Source organism: Anser cygnoides, chromosome 2 (genome assembly GCF_040182565.1).
Source record: "Anser cygnoides isolate HZ-2024a breed goose chromosome 2, Taihu_goose_T2T_genome, whole genome shotgun sequence".
NCBI classification, from domain to species: domain Eukaryota; kingdom Metazoa; phylum Chordata; class Aves; order Anseriformes; family Anatidae; genus Anser; species Anser cygnoides.
In genome coordinates this window covers 146,871,036-146,886,818 of record NC_089874.1, presented here as the reverse complement: position 1 = coordinate 146,886,818, position 15,783 = coordinate 146,871,036, and the positions used below count along the sequence as shown (strand labels likewise).

The window sequence follows — 15,783 nt, the reverse complement described above, 5'->3', positions numbered from 1 at the left end:
TAAGATTTTATTATTGGCTTTTTTATAGGAAGCTGTAGATTTTCTAAGAAGTTAATATATTTCCCTAGATTACCAATTGCTGAACTGTAATCAAGGGTTTAAATTATTTACAGATTTTTCCCCATGTCTTATACCTGAACACAATTTAGAATTTAGAGCTATACATATCTATGATCATTTATCATTTACGTTACGCAACATAAGTAAAAATAATGTTGAGATAAGTGTCTGTGGCAACACATTTCTTCCTTAACATTTCCACTAAAGTATTACAGATCAAATATATTCAGAGTGCAATCAGTTGCTTTCATCCTTGCAATTTAATATGGCTTAACTGAAATGGTTGAATATAAAATATTATCCTGATAAAAGCAAAACAACTCTTTCGTCTCTTTGAGGCTAGTTAATATCTTGAGCTTCTGTGTAAACAACAAATGATAAGGGTACTCTTGACCTTTTGAATCTTAGTGGTCTTTGTGAGAGGCCTGTTCATCTAAACAGTTCCCTAAAGGAGAAAATAAGTGGTGCCAACTGATTAAGGACTGTTGAACATGAGAACATTATAAGGGCTGCTGTAGGTTTCCAATGCAACAAGGCTATTCATTATTACCTGGAGGCTCAACAACCTTCCTTTCTGGCTTCACACCTGATTGTAACAAATGCTCAATTATGCAGCTGTGATAACAACCAAGTTCCAAGTTTTAAGATCTCTTATAAATCATATAAATCATTCTTAAATTGTTTTCTTCTATTGTCTAATGTCTTTGTCTTTTTTTTTTTTGGCAGTTCCTTGCCTTTCCAATTTCACTGCACCAATGGGAACTGTTCTTTCACCTGATTATCCAGAAGGATATGGAAATAACTTAAATTGTATCTGGACAATAATTTCAGATCCTGGGAGCCGAATCCATCTCTCTTTTAATGACTTTGACTTGGAATCTCAGTTTGACTTCCTTGCAGTTAAAGATGGTGACTCTCCAGATTCTCCTATAATAGGAACATTTACTGGTGCTGAAGTTCCTTCTCATCTTACCAGTAATGGTCATATTTTGCGGCTGGAATTTCAAGCTGACCATTCCATGTCAGGACGTGGATTTAACATCACTTACAACAGTGAGTAATAGTTTTTTGTTTTGTTTTGTTTTGTTTTTTAATGAAAGTGTATGTTTTGTTTTCAACATAGTTTGAGAGAAATATATAAGCATGTAAAAAGGATGTTACACTAATACAGGACACCTTCACACAAATCCTATATACCTAAAAAATACTTGATTTAGGTTTTCAGATTGCCTTTCAGATGCAATGTTATAGCTGAAAACGTGCATATTTATCACTCACTGCATTAGAGATCACTGTGATGGGAGTGTTTAGAAGACTGAAAATTAGGTCATTTTCAAATTGTAAAATTATAATAAATTTGTTAAAAGCACTTTAAGTTTGTGCTACTGGTTAAATGTTACATAGTTATCATTACACATACAAAACTGACTGAGAACTCATATACTAATTTAGCTGTGAATATATAATACCCTGGAGCTGATGGCTGCAATCTTTGCTGGTTCCTAGTCATTGAGGTCAAGGTGAGGAGCCATGAGAACTATTTGATATGTTGAACTGCACTAACCTTATCTTCTTTTTGTCTGATCTTCCTTCCATATGCCTGATGATTTTAAGCTATTTTCTCCACTCCCTGACAAACAGATATCTTGTTCTCATTGGTAGTATTACATCTTTTAACGTTTTTGTCTTACCAGTCATCTTTGTGTATTCAGGATGATGTGCTGGCTATTTGCAGCCCCTTGTGCTTATCTTGCCCTCTGGCAATGTTTTGCTACTTGGGTACCTTTTGTGTGCAACTATACTCATTTTTCTTTGCCTTTAGAATAAAACAGAATAGAATAGTTCAGTTGGATGTCAATAGTTCAGATGACCTTCAAAGATCATCTAGTCCAACTGCCTGACTTCTTCAGAGGTAACTAAATGTTAAAGGTTATTACTGAGGGCATTGTCCAAATGCCTCTTGAACAATGACACACATGGGGCATCAACTACCTCTGTAGGAACCCTGTTCCAGTGTTTGACCACCTTCACCACAAAGAAATTTTCCTTATATATAGTATGAACCTCCCCTGGCACAGCTTTGTGCTATTCCTGTGTGTCCTGTCAAAAGCTACCAGTGAGAAGAGACTGGCACCTCTCTCTCCACTTCACCTCCTCAGGAAGTTGCAGAGAACTGAGGTCACCTCTTAGACTCTTCTCAAGACTAGACAACCCAAGTGTTCTCAGCCCCTCCTCATAGGACATGACTTCCATCCTTTTTACCAGCTTTGTTGCCCTCCTCTGGATGCTTTCAAGTACCTTAACATCCTTTTTATATTCTGAAGACCAGCACTGCACACATTATTCAAGATGAGTCTACACCAGCGCTAACCATAGTGGGAAAAATCACCTCTTTTGTCTGGCTGGCTGTGCTGTGTTAAATGCACCCTATAATGCAGTTTGGTCTCTTGGCTTGCCAGGGCACACTCCTGACTCATGTTGAGCCTGTTGTCAAAGAGCACATCCAGATCCCTTTTTGCTGAGCTGTTCTCTAGCCACTTGTCTCCTAGTCTGTAATTGTGTCTGTCATTACTCCTTCCCAGGAGCAGAACCCAGCATTTTCCTTTGTTGAACTTCATGCCATTCCTAATCGCCCAGTGCTCTAATCTATCTAGATCCCTCTGCAAGGCTTCTTGTCCCTCCAGGGAGTGAACAGCACCTCACAGTTTAGTATCAACAGCAAACTTGATGAGTTTCAATCCTGCATCCGCATCACTGATAAAAATGTTGAACAGAGCTCGCTCCAGAATTGAGCCTTGAGGAATACCACTGGTGACCATCTGTCAGCCAGATGTAACTCCATTTACTGTAACACATTGAGCTCTACCATTGGTCCAGTTCATCACCCAGCATAGAATGAACATGTTTATTTCACAGCCGGACAATTTGTCCAGAGGGTACTGTGAAGGACAGTATCAAAGGCCTTACTGAAATCCAGAAAGATTACATCAGCTGCCTTCCCTTCATTCACCAAGTTGGTGGCCTTATTATAAAAGGAGAACAAATCACTAAGGCAGGACTTTCTCTTCATAAATGCATGTTGACTATGCCTGATAACAGCTTTGTTCTTTAAGTGCCTTTCAATATCCCCCAGGACAATCTTCTCCGTAACTTTTCCAGGGGCTGAAGTTAGACTTACAAGTATGTAGTATCTTGTCTCATGCCCTTTTTGTAGATGGATATAATGCTAGCTAGCTTTCAGTCAGCAGGGACCTCTCCAGACTCCCATGACCTTTGGTAAATTGTTGAGAGGGGTCCACCTATAACATCTGCTAATTCTTCATCACTCTGAGGTGAATGCCATCAGGCCCCATGAACTTAGGAACATTAAGTTGATACAGCTGTTTCCTTACAATTTCAGTGACCACAGATGGAAAGTCATGGTCCTCCAACACTTAGGTCTGGGCAGCCCAGAAGCCCTTGTAACTGTTACTGAGGTAACAAAGGCATTAAATGCCTTGACCTTTTCCTCGTTACATTTCAAGTGACCATCTGCTCCAAGCATCAGTCTAAAGTTTTCCTTTGACCTCCTCTTGCTGTTAACATACTTCAGAAAGTCTTTTTTGTTGTCTGACACCACACTGGCAACTCAAGTTGGGTATTGGTTTTCTTGTTTTCTACTTTTCAATGCAAACTGCAGCTCTGCAATCTCCCTGTGAAGCCAGACCTTGCCTCCACAGGTCATATACTGTCTCTTTCTGCCCTAGTTCCAGGAGGGATTCCATGTTCAGCCAGGCTAGTCTTCTGCCCCACTTGCTTGACTTGCAGCACAATGAGATTGTCTGCTTCTGGGATTTTAAAAGGTGTTTTTTGACAAGCAAACAGCTCATGGACCCTTAATTCCTCTAGAGCAGATTCCCAGGGGACACTGCTAACTAGCTCCCTCAGAAGCTTAAAGTCTGTTCTCTTGAAGTCCGTGGTGGCAACTCTGCTGACCTTTTTTCTCCTTACACCAAAAATGTTGAAGTCAACTAATTCATGATCACTGCAGCCAAGACAGTCACTGTTGTGGTTTAACCCAGAAGGCAGCTAAGCGCTACGCAGACATTTACTCACTCCCCTCCCCACCAAGTGGGATGGAGGAGAGAATTGGAAGGGAAAAAAAGTAAACTCATGATTTGAGATAAAGAGAGTTTAGTAGGATAGAAAAGGAATGGAAAAAGAATATTATTAATAATAAACATATTAAAAAAAAAAAAAGTAATACACAATGCAATTGCACACCACCCACTGACCAATGCCCTGCCAGTTGCCAAGCAGCGGTCCTCCCCCCCACGCCAACCTTCCCAGTTTTTATTGTCCTGAATGATATGATATGATCCACATGTCATATGGAATTTTCCTTTTGACCAGTTTAGGTCAGCTGTCCTGTTTCTGTCCCCTCCCAGCTTCTCGTGCACCCCCAGCCTCCTCACTGGCAGGACGGTATGAGAGGCTGAAAATCCGTTGACCTAGTGTAAACACTGCTCTGCAAGAACTAAAACATCAGTGTGTTAACAGCATTATTCTCTTCCTAAATCCAAAACATGAAACATAAGAGCCACTAGGAATAAAATTATCCCTGCCAAAACCAGGACAGCCGTCTACCATGACATCTCCCACAATGCCTTCCCTATTCTCAAACAACAGATCTAGGAGGGCACCTTTCCTAGTGGCTCACTCAATACTTAAGACAGAAAGTTGTCTTCAGCATGCTTTAGGAATTTCCCGTACTTGTTGTGGCAGTATGATTTTCCAAGTTTATGTCTGTGATGCTGGAGTCTCCCATCAGGACAGGGACAACTGGTCCCAAGATTTCCCTCAGTTGCCTGTAGAATAGTTAATCTGTGCCATTGTTCTGGGTTGGTGGTTGATAGTAGACCTCCATGATGACATCTGCTTTACTGTCCATTCCCCTTAATCTTCACCCAGAAGCTTTCTACCACATCATCCCTAATGGCAAGGGATCGAGTGCACCCTCAGTAAGTTTGCAGACGGCACCAAGTTAGGTGCATGTGCTGATCTGCTTGAGGGTAGGAAGGCTCTGCAGGAGGATCTGAATAGGCTGGACCGATGGGCTGAGGCCAACTGTATGAGGTTCAACAAGGCCAAGTGCCGGGGTCCTGCACCGGGAGCGCAACAACCCCAAGCTGTGCTACAGGCTGCGAGATGAATGGTTAGAAATCTGCCTGGCAGAGAAGGACCTAGGAGTATTGGTTGATAGTCAGCTGAATATGAGCCAGCAGTGTGCTCAGGTGGCCAAGAAGGCCAACAGCATCCTGGCTTGCATAAGAAACAGCGCGGCCAGCAGGTCTAGGGAAGTGATTGTGCCCCTGTACTCGGCTCTGGTGAGGCCGCACCTCGAGTACTGTGTTCAGTTTTGGGCCCCTCGCTACAAGAAGGACATGGAGGTACTTGAGAGAGTCCAGAGAAGGGCAACGAAGCTGGTGAGGGGTCTGGAGAACAAGTCTTACGAGGAGCGGCTGAGGGAGCTGGGATTGTTCAGCCTGGAGAAGAGGAGGCTCAGGGGCGACCTTATCACACTCTACAGTTACCTTAAAGGAGGCTGTAGAGAGTTGGGGGTTGGTCTATTCTCCCACGTGCCTAGTGACAGGACAAGGGGGAATGGGCTAAAGTTGTGCCAGGGGAGGTTTAGGTTGGATATTAGGAAGAACTTCTTTACTGAAAGGGTTGTTAGGCATTGGAATGGGCTGCCCAGGGAGCTGGTTGAGTCACCATCCCTGGAGGTCTTTAAGAGACGTTTAGATGTAGCCCTTAGTGATATGGTTTAGTGGAGGACTTGTTAGTGTTAGGTCAGAGGTTGGGCTCGGTGATCTTGGAGGTCTCTTCCAACCTAGATGATTCTGTGATTTTGTGAATCTCTCTTTTATGTACAGCATAACACCTCTACCTCACCTGCCCTGCCTATCCCTCCTTTTTGGTAATCAAATTGCTCACATGCTTATGTAAAATGATTATATGTTGAGTCTGGCAACACCATTACAAGATTAAAAAGAATTCTTAAATACTGTTGTTAGTCACACTGTTTTGGTTTGCTTACATGTAGGCTGAAGGTAAATTAATATTATTTATATCCTGATTAATATATTTCTAACTTAAAGCTGTAACAGACACAGGGAGAGAAATTTCTAGGCTGCCATTCAGAGCTGCAGCAGTAAATAGTAGTTGGGCTTCTGTCTTTAGAGCTCTGAATTGTACCTAGCCTTTGGAAGAGAAGCCAGTTATCTCCTGTCACCTTTTATATTTTGTTTAGCTATTTTACATGATAGACTAATTATGATATCAGTCAACTATCAATCACATCAAATAACGTCTTGATAATGCCAAATGGTGCACTTTTATTTTAATGAAGAAGTAACAATACAATACTAATTTTTACTAGTTGTATAATGAAACTCACTCACTCTAAAAGATCTATTTTAAAGAATTATTTTATATATATGAGCAGTTTAACATATATATGTTTTTATTGGGGGGAGGGTATGTTTAAGCTAGAATGGAAGTGTGTGTGCATTTCTTAACTGTAATTAATATCTACTTCCAAAAGAGAAAATAATTGAAGAAAATGTGTCCAATCTTACTTCAGTAAAGACAGCTGCAGTCTGATAAGTTACAGAAGTAATCTTTCCACAATAAATAGTTGAACACCAAGACAGAATAAATATGGAATTAATATAATTTTCTCTTTGTCTTGGCAATTTTAAACCCAAAGTTAATTAAAAATATCCATTTTCTGCTAATACTTCCCCTGTGTATATATCCAAACCTTTTCAAAGCTATCAGTCTCTTTTTTCACCTTCAAGAGTAGAAACAGTGTATCACAGAAAAGGTACAACATAATTAGTCTTTTCAAAAAATAATGTAAGCTATTAGCATAAATAACTTCATTGATAAGTTTCTTAGTTATAGGATAAAGAAGAGTAAAATTGATCTGCTAGTACATGATCTGATTTTTTAATAGCATTTCTCACAAACTGTTCTTATCCCATATTTGTTTTTATTACAGTGACATATGTGGTTTCAGATAATTATTTTTGTCTCAGTAAAATTAAACCTAAATTCAGCTTCTCTTGGAATTAAACAAAAACTGCTTTGTTTTTCAAATATCTCATCTTAGAATTACTCCAAGTCTTCAGCAAATCTGATAACTCATTAGAAATCTAACTGATTTTAAATTTTGGAACAAGCCCACAGAACTGTGTGACATGAAAATGGATGATGCAGAAAATGTTTAAGTAACCAAAGACCTAGCAACTCCAAAAGCTGTGAGTTTCAGTGAGGTCAGATCCGTGTATGGGTTTACTTATATCTAGCCTATGCACTGCTGTTGATGTCAAAGAGATGATGAGGCTGGAAGGTGCTTTCTTGGGTAGCAGAGAAAATAGGAACATAGCTGCCTGAAATTACATTGGTTTAAGTTGCTTTGAACTGCATACTTACTCCTGGCTCATTACTTCCAGTTTATATCCCAAACCCAGGAGACCTTAATGACATTTCTGTTCTCTTTGAAGTTATTTATAAACTCAGTCATCCCTTAATCTTCCCTCTGATAAGCTAAATGCATTGGACTCGTCAATTTAAGGGAGAACTCTGAACCTTTTATCACATTTGTGACTCTTTTATGAATGCTTCCCACTTTATCTACATCTCTGTTGAATTATGGAGATCAGAACTAGACACACTATCTGAATATAGTCGCATAAATTACATCAGTGCAGCTATATAGTTGCTTTGCTTCAGTCTAGATTTCCTAGTTTAGGTCAGGACAGGCAAAATGTGTACATTAATTTCTCTGCAACAGTTGGACCCATGTGAAGTTGTATGGATATTTATTGCTTCTCTGACAAAGGACTTAATACAAAGAAGACCAAAAAGTCAGAAAAATTATCTCTACCTCTCCTTTCCTCACTGACAGAGGAATGAGTTGTCAGAGGTTGGGGGAAGTGTGTCTGGTCATTTGACATCAGCCAAATTACTTGAGTGATTTTATCTCAGTAGTCCATGACATTGACATTCCCAGGCGCTGTGTTTATATCCAAAGACTGCTTTAGTCCATTTTATTGCTGTGATAGGGTATATCCATCACAAGACATTTTTGCTGGCACTCCCTCCTGCTAGACTTTTTAGCCTCAGTACTTCCCAGGATAGAATTCCTCACACTGTGTTGTTTGCTACATAGAAGTATGAGTTTACGAGTAACAGTACCAAATAACCTATTAGTTGTTTACATTACTTTTAACAACTTTTCATGTTTTTTTGTTTGTTTGTTTGTTTGTTTGTTTTTAATGAAATATCAGTTATTACTTGATATTCTCTTAACTTGGTTGCTCTTTGATATTTTTCCTCTGAAAGAGTTACTTATTCCAAATCCATTGCTAGACTTTTCAGCTAAAACTCTTCACAGGACAGTCTACCAAAGCAATTAATCATGCCAGTGGACTACTCCTTTCTGGCCCTGTTTCCAAGGACCTTTCAGAGCAGGTTTCAAACCAGATGTTATGGTTACAGTTAGCTTCATTCCTACCTTCCTGTCTTTTCAGATCTTTGCCATTCCTCCTCTTCACATTTTTTGATGCAAAATGCAGGTTTTAAAATCCTTCTGAGTTAATATCAGAGCTGAGAGTACTTAACCGTCACCCTATACTATGTTTATGCTGCATAGCTTTTTTGGGATTCTGCTTGAAATAGCAGTGCAAACACAATAGTGGATAAGTAAAAGTCAAGAAAGCTGTATCTCCTATTTACATGTAATATTTCATGAGGAACTTTTCTATTGTTTCTTGATCTATAGATGATGGCTCACGTATTAATACTAAGAATATACAAATTTGTGCTTTTTCTTTTCAGTTTCAGTCATATCTACTATTACATTTCCACCATAAATCTTTTCAGAAGTATAGGCAGTCTGAATACTGAATCAAGTACCGTAACTGCAGCCAGGACAGACTGAGGGAACAACTGTTTTTGGGAAGGCTTATCTGTCACTCTCCTGCCTCCCAGAGCCACCCCATGCAGTGCAGTCAGTTCCACAGGAGCAACAGTAGCAGCATAACTCAGTTCCTGAGCTGAAATATAGAGCAATAAACCGAAGTTATAACCTTAATAAGCTGGTGTCATACATAAGCAAACTATACCTGGAGTTAACTTTTATCTAAATTTGCAGATATCTATTAAAAATCTATCTCTGTGTGGTTGGTCTGAAGCTAGTAAGAAAAAAACATGCAATCAGTCCTTCACTAAAAGTGAGAAATATGTTTAATGTATTGACAAAAATTTTGTGACCCCAGTGGAAAAAGTATACGATTGCATCATTTTTGAAAGCCATCCTCCAGTAGTAGATAACTATTGAAGCACTATTTTTATTCCCAATACATGTGTCGTTACTATAATTAATAATAATTAATAATGTTGTTATTATAATTAATAATATTTAATTATAGTCTTGCTTCATACAAAGTGATTTAACAATTTTAGTAAAAAATATGCTATCTTTATATAAGAGTTTCTTGAAAGGGAAGAAGGATGTTTATTCATTTTAAAAGTATTTTGATTTAAAAATCATGTTATGATCTGTATCCTTGCCAGAGCAGTGTAACATTTGCATTCCTTTAATATACAATAAATATTCTTAAAAAGGTAGATATTATTTATAGTAACAATAAGAATAATAAAACATTTCCATTTTATTTTGTATACTAACATGTTTGGAAGTTCTTCGTATCTTTTATTTTTCTGTAAAGATTATTTTACTAGCATAATTATTGTGTGAGTGTCTGTTGAACCTTCTTGAATACTTGCACATTGCAGGAAGCAATCAAAGCGTGAAAGCAAACTAATATGATTACCTTGTTTGATTTCAGTTAACAGTAAATTGAATACTCTCCTGGAAATAAAGTGGAACAATCCATTTTTCTTAAATATGTTTTAAGAAATTAATATTTCTTTTTGAATAATGTTTACATTTGGGAAATTTCATGAGGTAGCTTGGATACATTTTGTCTAACAGATGTATAAGTAAAACTGCAGAAAAATATTGTGAAAAATCATCTTTTTAGCATATAGTCCTATCTTCTGCCTGATGTCTCCTTCATATACAGGCATTCTTATGAAGAAATAAGTTTAAATCATCACACCTGAGGAAGGTGGATACTGTGCTTGTGATATCTGTTCCTGCTGAAAAAAACATCATTTTTTAAAATCTAATATTTATATGCAGCATTCTTTTTACAGAATATAATAGAGAATGAATGCATATCTTTTCTTTGAACAATATTGCTTTAAATATGATTTTGTTCACTTCTGGTATGAAGATAAATTTGTCTGTTCCCATAGAATGGTTTGGATTTGAAAGGACCTTAAAGATTCCAACCCCCCTACAATGGGCAGGGACACCTTCCACTAGACCATGTTGCTCAAAGTCCAGCCTTCCCAGAGATGGGGCATCCACAACTTTTCTGGGCAACCTGTTCCAGTGTCTCACCACTCTCTGAGTAAAGAATATCTTTCTAATATCTAATCTAAATCTACCCTTATTTAGTTTAAAATCATTACTCCTTGCCCTATCACCACACTCCTGACAAAGAGTCCCTCCCCAGCTTTCCTCTAGTCTTTATTTACTGGAAAACCACTATAAGGTCTCCCTGGAGCCTTCTTTTCTCCAGGTTGATCAACCCCAGCTCTCTCAGCCTGTCTTCATATGAGAGGTGCTCCAGCTCCTTGATCATCTTCATGGCCCTCCTCTGGACTTGTTCTAATATGACCATGGTCTCCCAATATAAGGTGAATCCTATAGTAATAAACATGGACTATCTTTGTTACTGTATCTCCAGATATATACATGGAATTTTTTTACTTTTTTTTTTTTAATCTGTTCATAGATGAACTTGAAATTTTGAAGGATTTGTACAAAACTTTGAATTTACTATTTATTTGACCTTAAATATAACCATATGGTGAAAATTTCAGATTTTCTTTCTTTCTCCAACATCGCCCCTATCACAAGCTCTTAGTTTGGCGAAAACAAAACAAAACAAAAAAACATACTATAGAAATATCAGGCACACTGAAGTCAGTGCAGCTGTAGTGAATATGACAGTAAATTAAAAAACAAACAAACAAATCGATTATATCACATACGCCTGCCCTACTGTTCTGATGTAAAGTTCTCACCCATTCTGTCACTGGATATGATGGGCCGCTGGGAAGAACTTAGCCATCACAGTCTGCCAGCACTATGGCTGTCCAAATTGAGATTTATGCTGACAGAACTTTATCATATTTTAAGACAATTTTTCTACCAGTGTATATTTTCTGCTGTTGGCCAAGCTTTACTTTCTCATTGTTTGGTTTTACTAACAGAGTAAAATTTACTTACATGGTTCGGTTTTACTGACAGAGTAAAATTCTGACAAATTACTTGCAAAAATTATCACACTATTTACCCTCTCTCCTTCCTTCCCCTGCCTTTTTTTTTTTTTTTTTTTTAACCTTTTACATAGCATTTGGACATAACGAGTGCCCTGATCCTGGAGTACCAATCAATGCCCGGCGTTTTGGTGACAACTTTCAGTTGGGGAGTTCAATTTCTGTTATCTGTGAGGAAGGATTTATCAAAACACAGGGAACTGAAACAATTACTTGCATGTTAGTGGATGGAAAAGTAATGTGGAGTGGACCTATTCCTAAGTGTGGAGGTATGTATAATATTTCTTTCTGATTTATGAAGACTCAGCGTAATGTCTTTTAAATTGTGACTAAAGGGAATTCAAACTTTTGATAATGGATAGCAGAAGGCTCCTGTAATATCAACTCCATAATAAGGAGTCTAGTGAGGCATGAGCAATGAGATTCAGTGCTAACAGTACACCAACAATATTGATGTCTTCATTTTTAAATTCCACTCCAATCAGTATCCTGATCAGCTTTGTCAATATATAGGAGAAAGAAATAGCAGGAAAGAAAATCACTGTTTTCACTGAATCTGACTGAAATATATTGAAGATTTCTGTTCCTCAGTTTCCAAATAGAAACATCTAAGTTCAATTTGCCACGCCGTATTTAGTATTTAGTAGTCAAGAAGTTTGTCCTTCAAATTCTTTTTTTTTTTTTTCAGTTATTTTCACCGAGTTTCATTTAGAAAGTTTTCTTCAAAATACAATTATTAACTTCTGACTTCAGACAGGTAAATGATTTTAAATAGTGAGCACTCAGCGCCATATTAGATTAGAATGGAGAAGCTGATCTCTTTTCAGATCTTGATATTTTAAACCATTAGAGAGGTCTTAGTTGTCTGTTGCACGATTTATGTTTCTTCTATCCACAATGACACATAGCCTCTGGAAGATTCTCTTGACAATTGATCTTTCTCATTAAAGAAATTAAGTACTTCCCATACATCACAACCTCTAAAACAATGTTAAGAATATTTCTGTATACTTGTTTATACTAAGAGGTATAAAAATATAAAATTTGCTTCATTACATTTCCTGTATTTTAAGATCTTTTCACCTCTTAAAAAATACAATTTGATCGATGATGATATAATATGTGATTTACAAACAGTCTGTTACGTTTTATATTAAATAAAAGCTTAGTTCAGATTTTCACTATTGAACTGCCTTCCTAACAAAATTTGCTTAATTTTAATATATGAATGTGACTCCTTATACTATTCATATCCAGTTAACTTTAAGTTCAAAATTCTAATGGTTTCATAGATACAAGATGGGTCAGTTTCCCTAGATGATACACAGTCGTGGACCTTACTTTATTATGGTGTTTATGGAGCTGTTTAGCACTGCTAATAAAATATTTAAAATAATGGGAATATTTTTAAATGTCTATCTCTATACCAGAGTCTGAACCATACATTCTAAATGGTTCAGATGGCTCAAATGGTCTGAGACTCTAGATGGAACATAGACTGGAATCCTTAGGATTGGGAAGCTGGTATATTTGAATTAAGTGTATTTATCTACTGCAGAATTAAGTATATTTTTAAGATTGAAGATACAGCTTGAAGACAAATGAATCTAATTTTAAGCTATTATTGTAATTAATTTGGTCTTATGGGGTGTTTTGAATTTTTATTGACTTCATAACACAATGCCATTTCATATAAGCTCAAGTCTGCTTGCCTTTCACACACCTCATCATCTCATTGTCATACATACCAAGTCAAAGACATGAACTCCTCACGCTGACCAGGAGATACTGAATGTGACTACTGTGAAGTTTTTTCTTCACTGCAGAAATGTCTTCTGTTACAGTTTATAGGAGAGAACCATATAATAATCAATGTGGTACAGGTGGGTAGGGTCAGCATACTCATTTGTCAGGGCAATATGCCTGACGCACCAACAGGCAGGCTTTGCCGCAGCCTCTGTTGGGGCCTCCCCCCAGCCCTGTCCATGGCCCAGGACCCCACTTCAGCTCAGCCTGGGGCTGGCAGTCCCTGCCCCTTCAACTCCTGCTTCATCATTCATCTGATAGTCACTTGAATGTCACCAGACCCTTTTTCTGTCACCAATCTAGTCCTTCTCACCTTACTCAAATCATAGAATCATAGAATATCCCAAGTTGGAAGGGACCCACAAGGATCACTGAGTCCAACTTCTGGCTCCACACAGGTCTACCCAAAAATTCAGACCATATGACTGAGATCATAGTCCAAACACTTCTTAAACTCCGACAGGCTTGGTGCGATGACTATGTCCCTGGGGAGCCTGTTCCAGCACGCGACCACCCTCTCAGTGAAGAACCTCTTCCTGATAACCAGCCTGAGCCTCCCCTGTCGCAGCTTGACTCCATTCCCTCGGGTCCTATCACTGGTCACCAGCGAGAATAGATCGGCGCCTGCCCCTCCACTCCCCCTCGTGAGGAAGCTGTAGACTGCGATGAAGTCTCCTCTCAGCCTCCTCTTTTCCAGGCTGAACAAACCAAGTGAACTCAGCCACTCCTCATATGTCTTCCCCTCTAGGCCCTTCACCATCTTAGTTGCTCTTCTCTGGACACTCTCCACTTTTTGTACTGCGGTGCCCAAAACTGCACACAGTACTCGAGGTGAGGCCACACCAGTGCAGAGTAGAGCGGGAGAATCACTTCCCTCAACCGACTAGCAATGTCATGCATTAGATGCACTAGATGGTGTGCAATGATGCTGTGTTGGTGAGGGCACTAACTGCCTCTGTGTGTGTTGTCACCCTTGGCTCCTATCTTCATTTACCTAGCAGAGGAGTCCTGATTTTGTGATTCCACTATGCATTTACATGTAGGATTCATGTCCCTGTGTCTTTCATCTTCCTTGTGTGAGGGTCATATGAAGGATTTTCGCATAATCTCTTGTAATATAGTCCAGCTACACATGGACTGCAGCTCTGCTCTTGGTCTACCTGCATGACTCCTGTAATGCTTACAATGAGTAATAAGCTTTTGGAAAAAAAAAAAAAAAAAAAAAAAAGTTAGCCTGTCATCCTCAAAGTTTTCCTCATACTCATGCATAGAAATTTCCTGACTCAACTGCCGTACCTTAGTATGCAAGGAAATAGAAATAAATAGAAATGGATTTGTGGGAATTCGTAGATCAGGCTAAGACTGTTTTTTGGTAATTGGCATAAGCTCATGTTTGACAAAGATATTCTGTTTGATGACAAACACTGGTTATGGTATATTTCTAGTATTCTGTTTTTAACCCACTGACAGTGGGTATAAATCTGCCAGTCAACCACCAAATAGAACTGGAAGAAAGAACAGGGACTAAAACTCAATGCAAAAAAAAAAAAAAATGGGGTGAAAAGCAAAGCTCTTGAAGATAAGCCCAGTCACCCAGGTATTCTGAAGGGAAGGATTCTTGGATCTGGGAAATCAGCATGTGATAGTAAATGTCAGATAAAGAATTTGCACTGAAGACATCAGGAAGAACCATAATCATGGGAAGGACAAGAAAGATTTTCTTTAAACAACAGAAAACAACAAAAACATCAAAGCAAAACTATTATGTTAGATCCCACATACAAAGAGAAATCATAGTGAATTTACACAATCTAATAAAGAGATATGTATTATTTCAAATGTAATATTCATAGAAGCATTTTTTGTAAGAGTTCTTTTCTGTTTTCCAAATATAATCTTTAACAGTTTAATGTAAATTTAGTGATAAAGTGGAGCTTTGCACAAATTTAGCAATACTAAGTGCCAACTATGGTAGTACACTGGCTCAGGATAAGACCATCTGGTATTACTCTTGTTAGTATATTTTGTAGTATATCAACTCCATATGTATTTTGGATATGCATAAGTAGTTACATACAATAAAATGTAGGGATGATTAATGTTTTAATGTTAACCTTACAGTTATTGATGTAATTCTTAGTTTAAATACTGTACTGTTTGACTGATAGTGTTTGATGAAGGTAGTTTGACAAAAGGACCTTAAGGTATAATTTGAGAATTGATATTTTAAGACAAGCAGGTAGGGGTTTGGACTGGGGAGACTAAAACTCTAAAATTGCATATTTAGAGATGTTTGCAATATAGTTAGTTCTGAACTTTACATTTTATATAGCTTTTAGAATATATATATATATATTTTTCCACACAGTAGGACAAAGAAGGGATTAAAAATATAAAATGTCCTTAAAAATATAAAATGCTTCATTACAACAGTTCATCATTTCAATACAGGAC

General features: G+C 37.9%; 1 protein-coding gene across 4 annotated transcripts in view; it reads left to right on the top strand.

Moving 5' to 3' along the window:
- The window catches only part of CSMD3 (CUB and Sushi multiple domains 3), a 712,079-nt gene that overhangs the window by 385,322 nt on the left and 310,974 nt on the right, over positions 1–15,783 (top strand). For all 4 annotated transcript variants that reach the window (XM_066990669.1, XM_066990670.1, XM_066990673.1 and 1 more), the window contains 2 exons: positions 787–1,113; positions 11,598–11,792. In XM_066990669.1, coding sequence (XP_066846770.1) covers positions 787–1,113; positions 11,598–11,792 — 522 coding nt within the window. The remainder of the gene's footprint in view (positions 1–786; positions 1,114–11,597; positions 11,793–15,783) is intronic.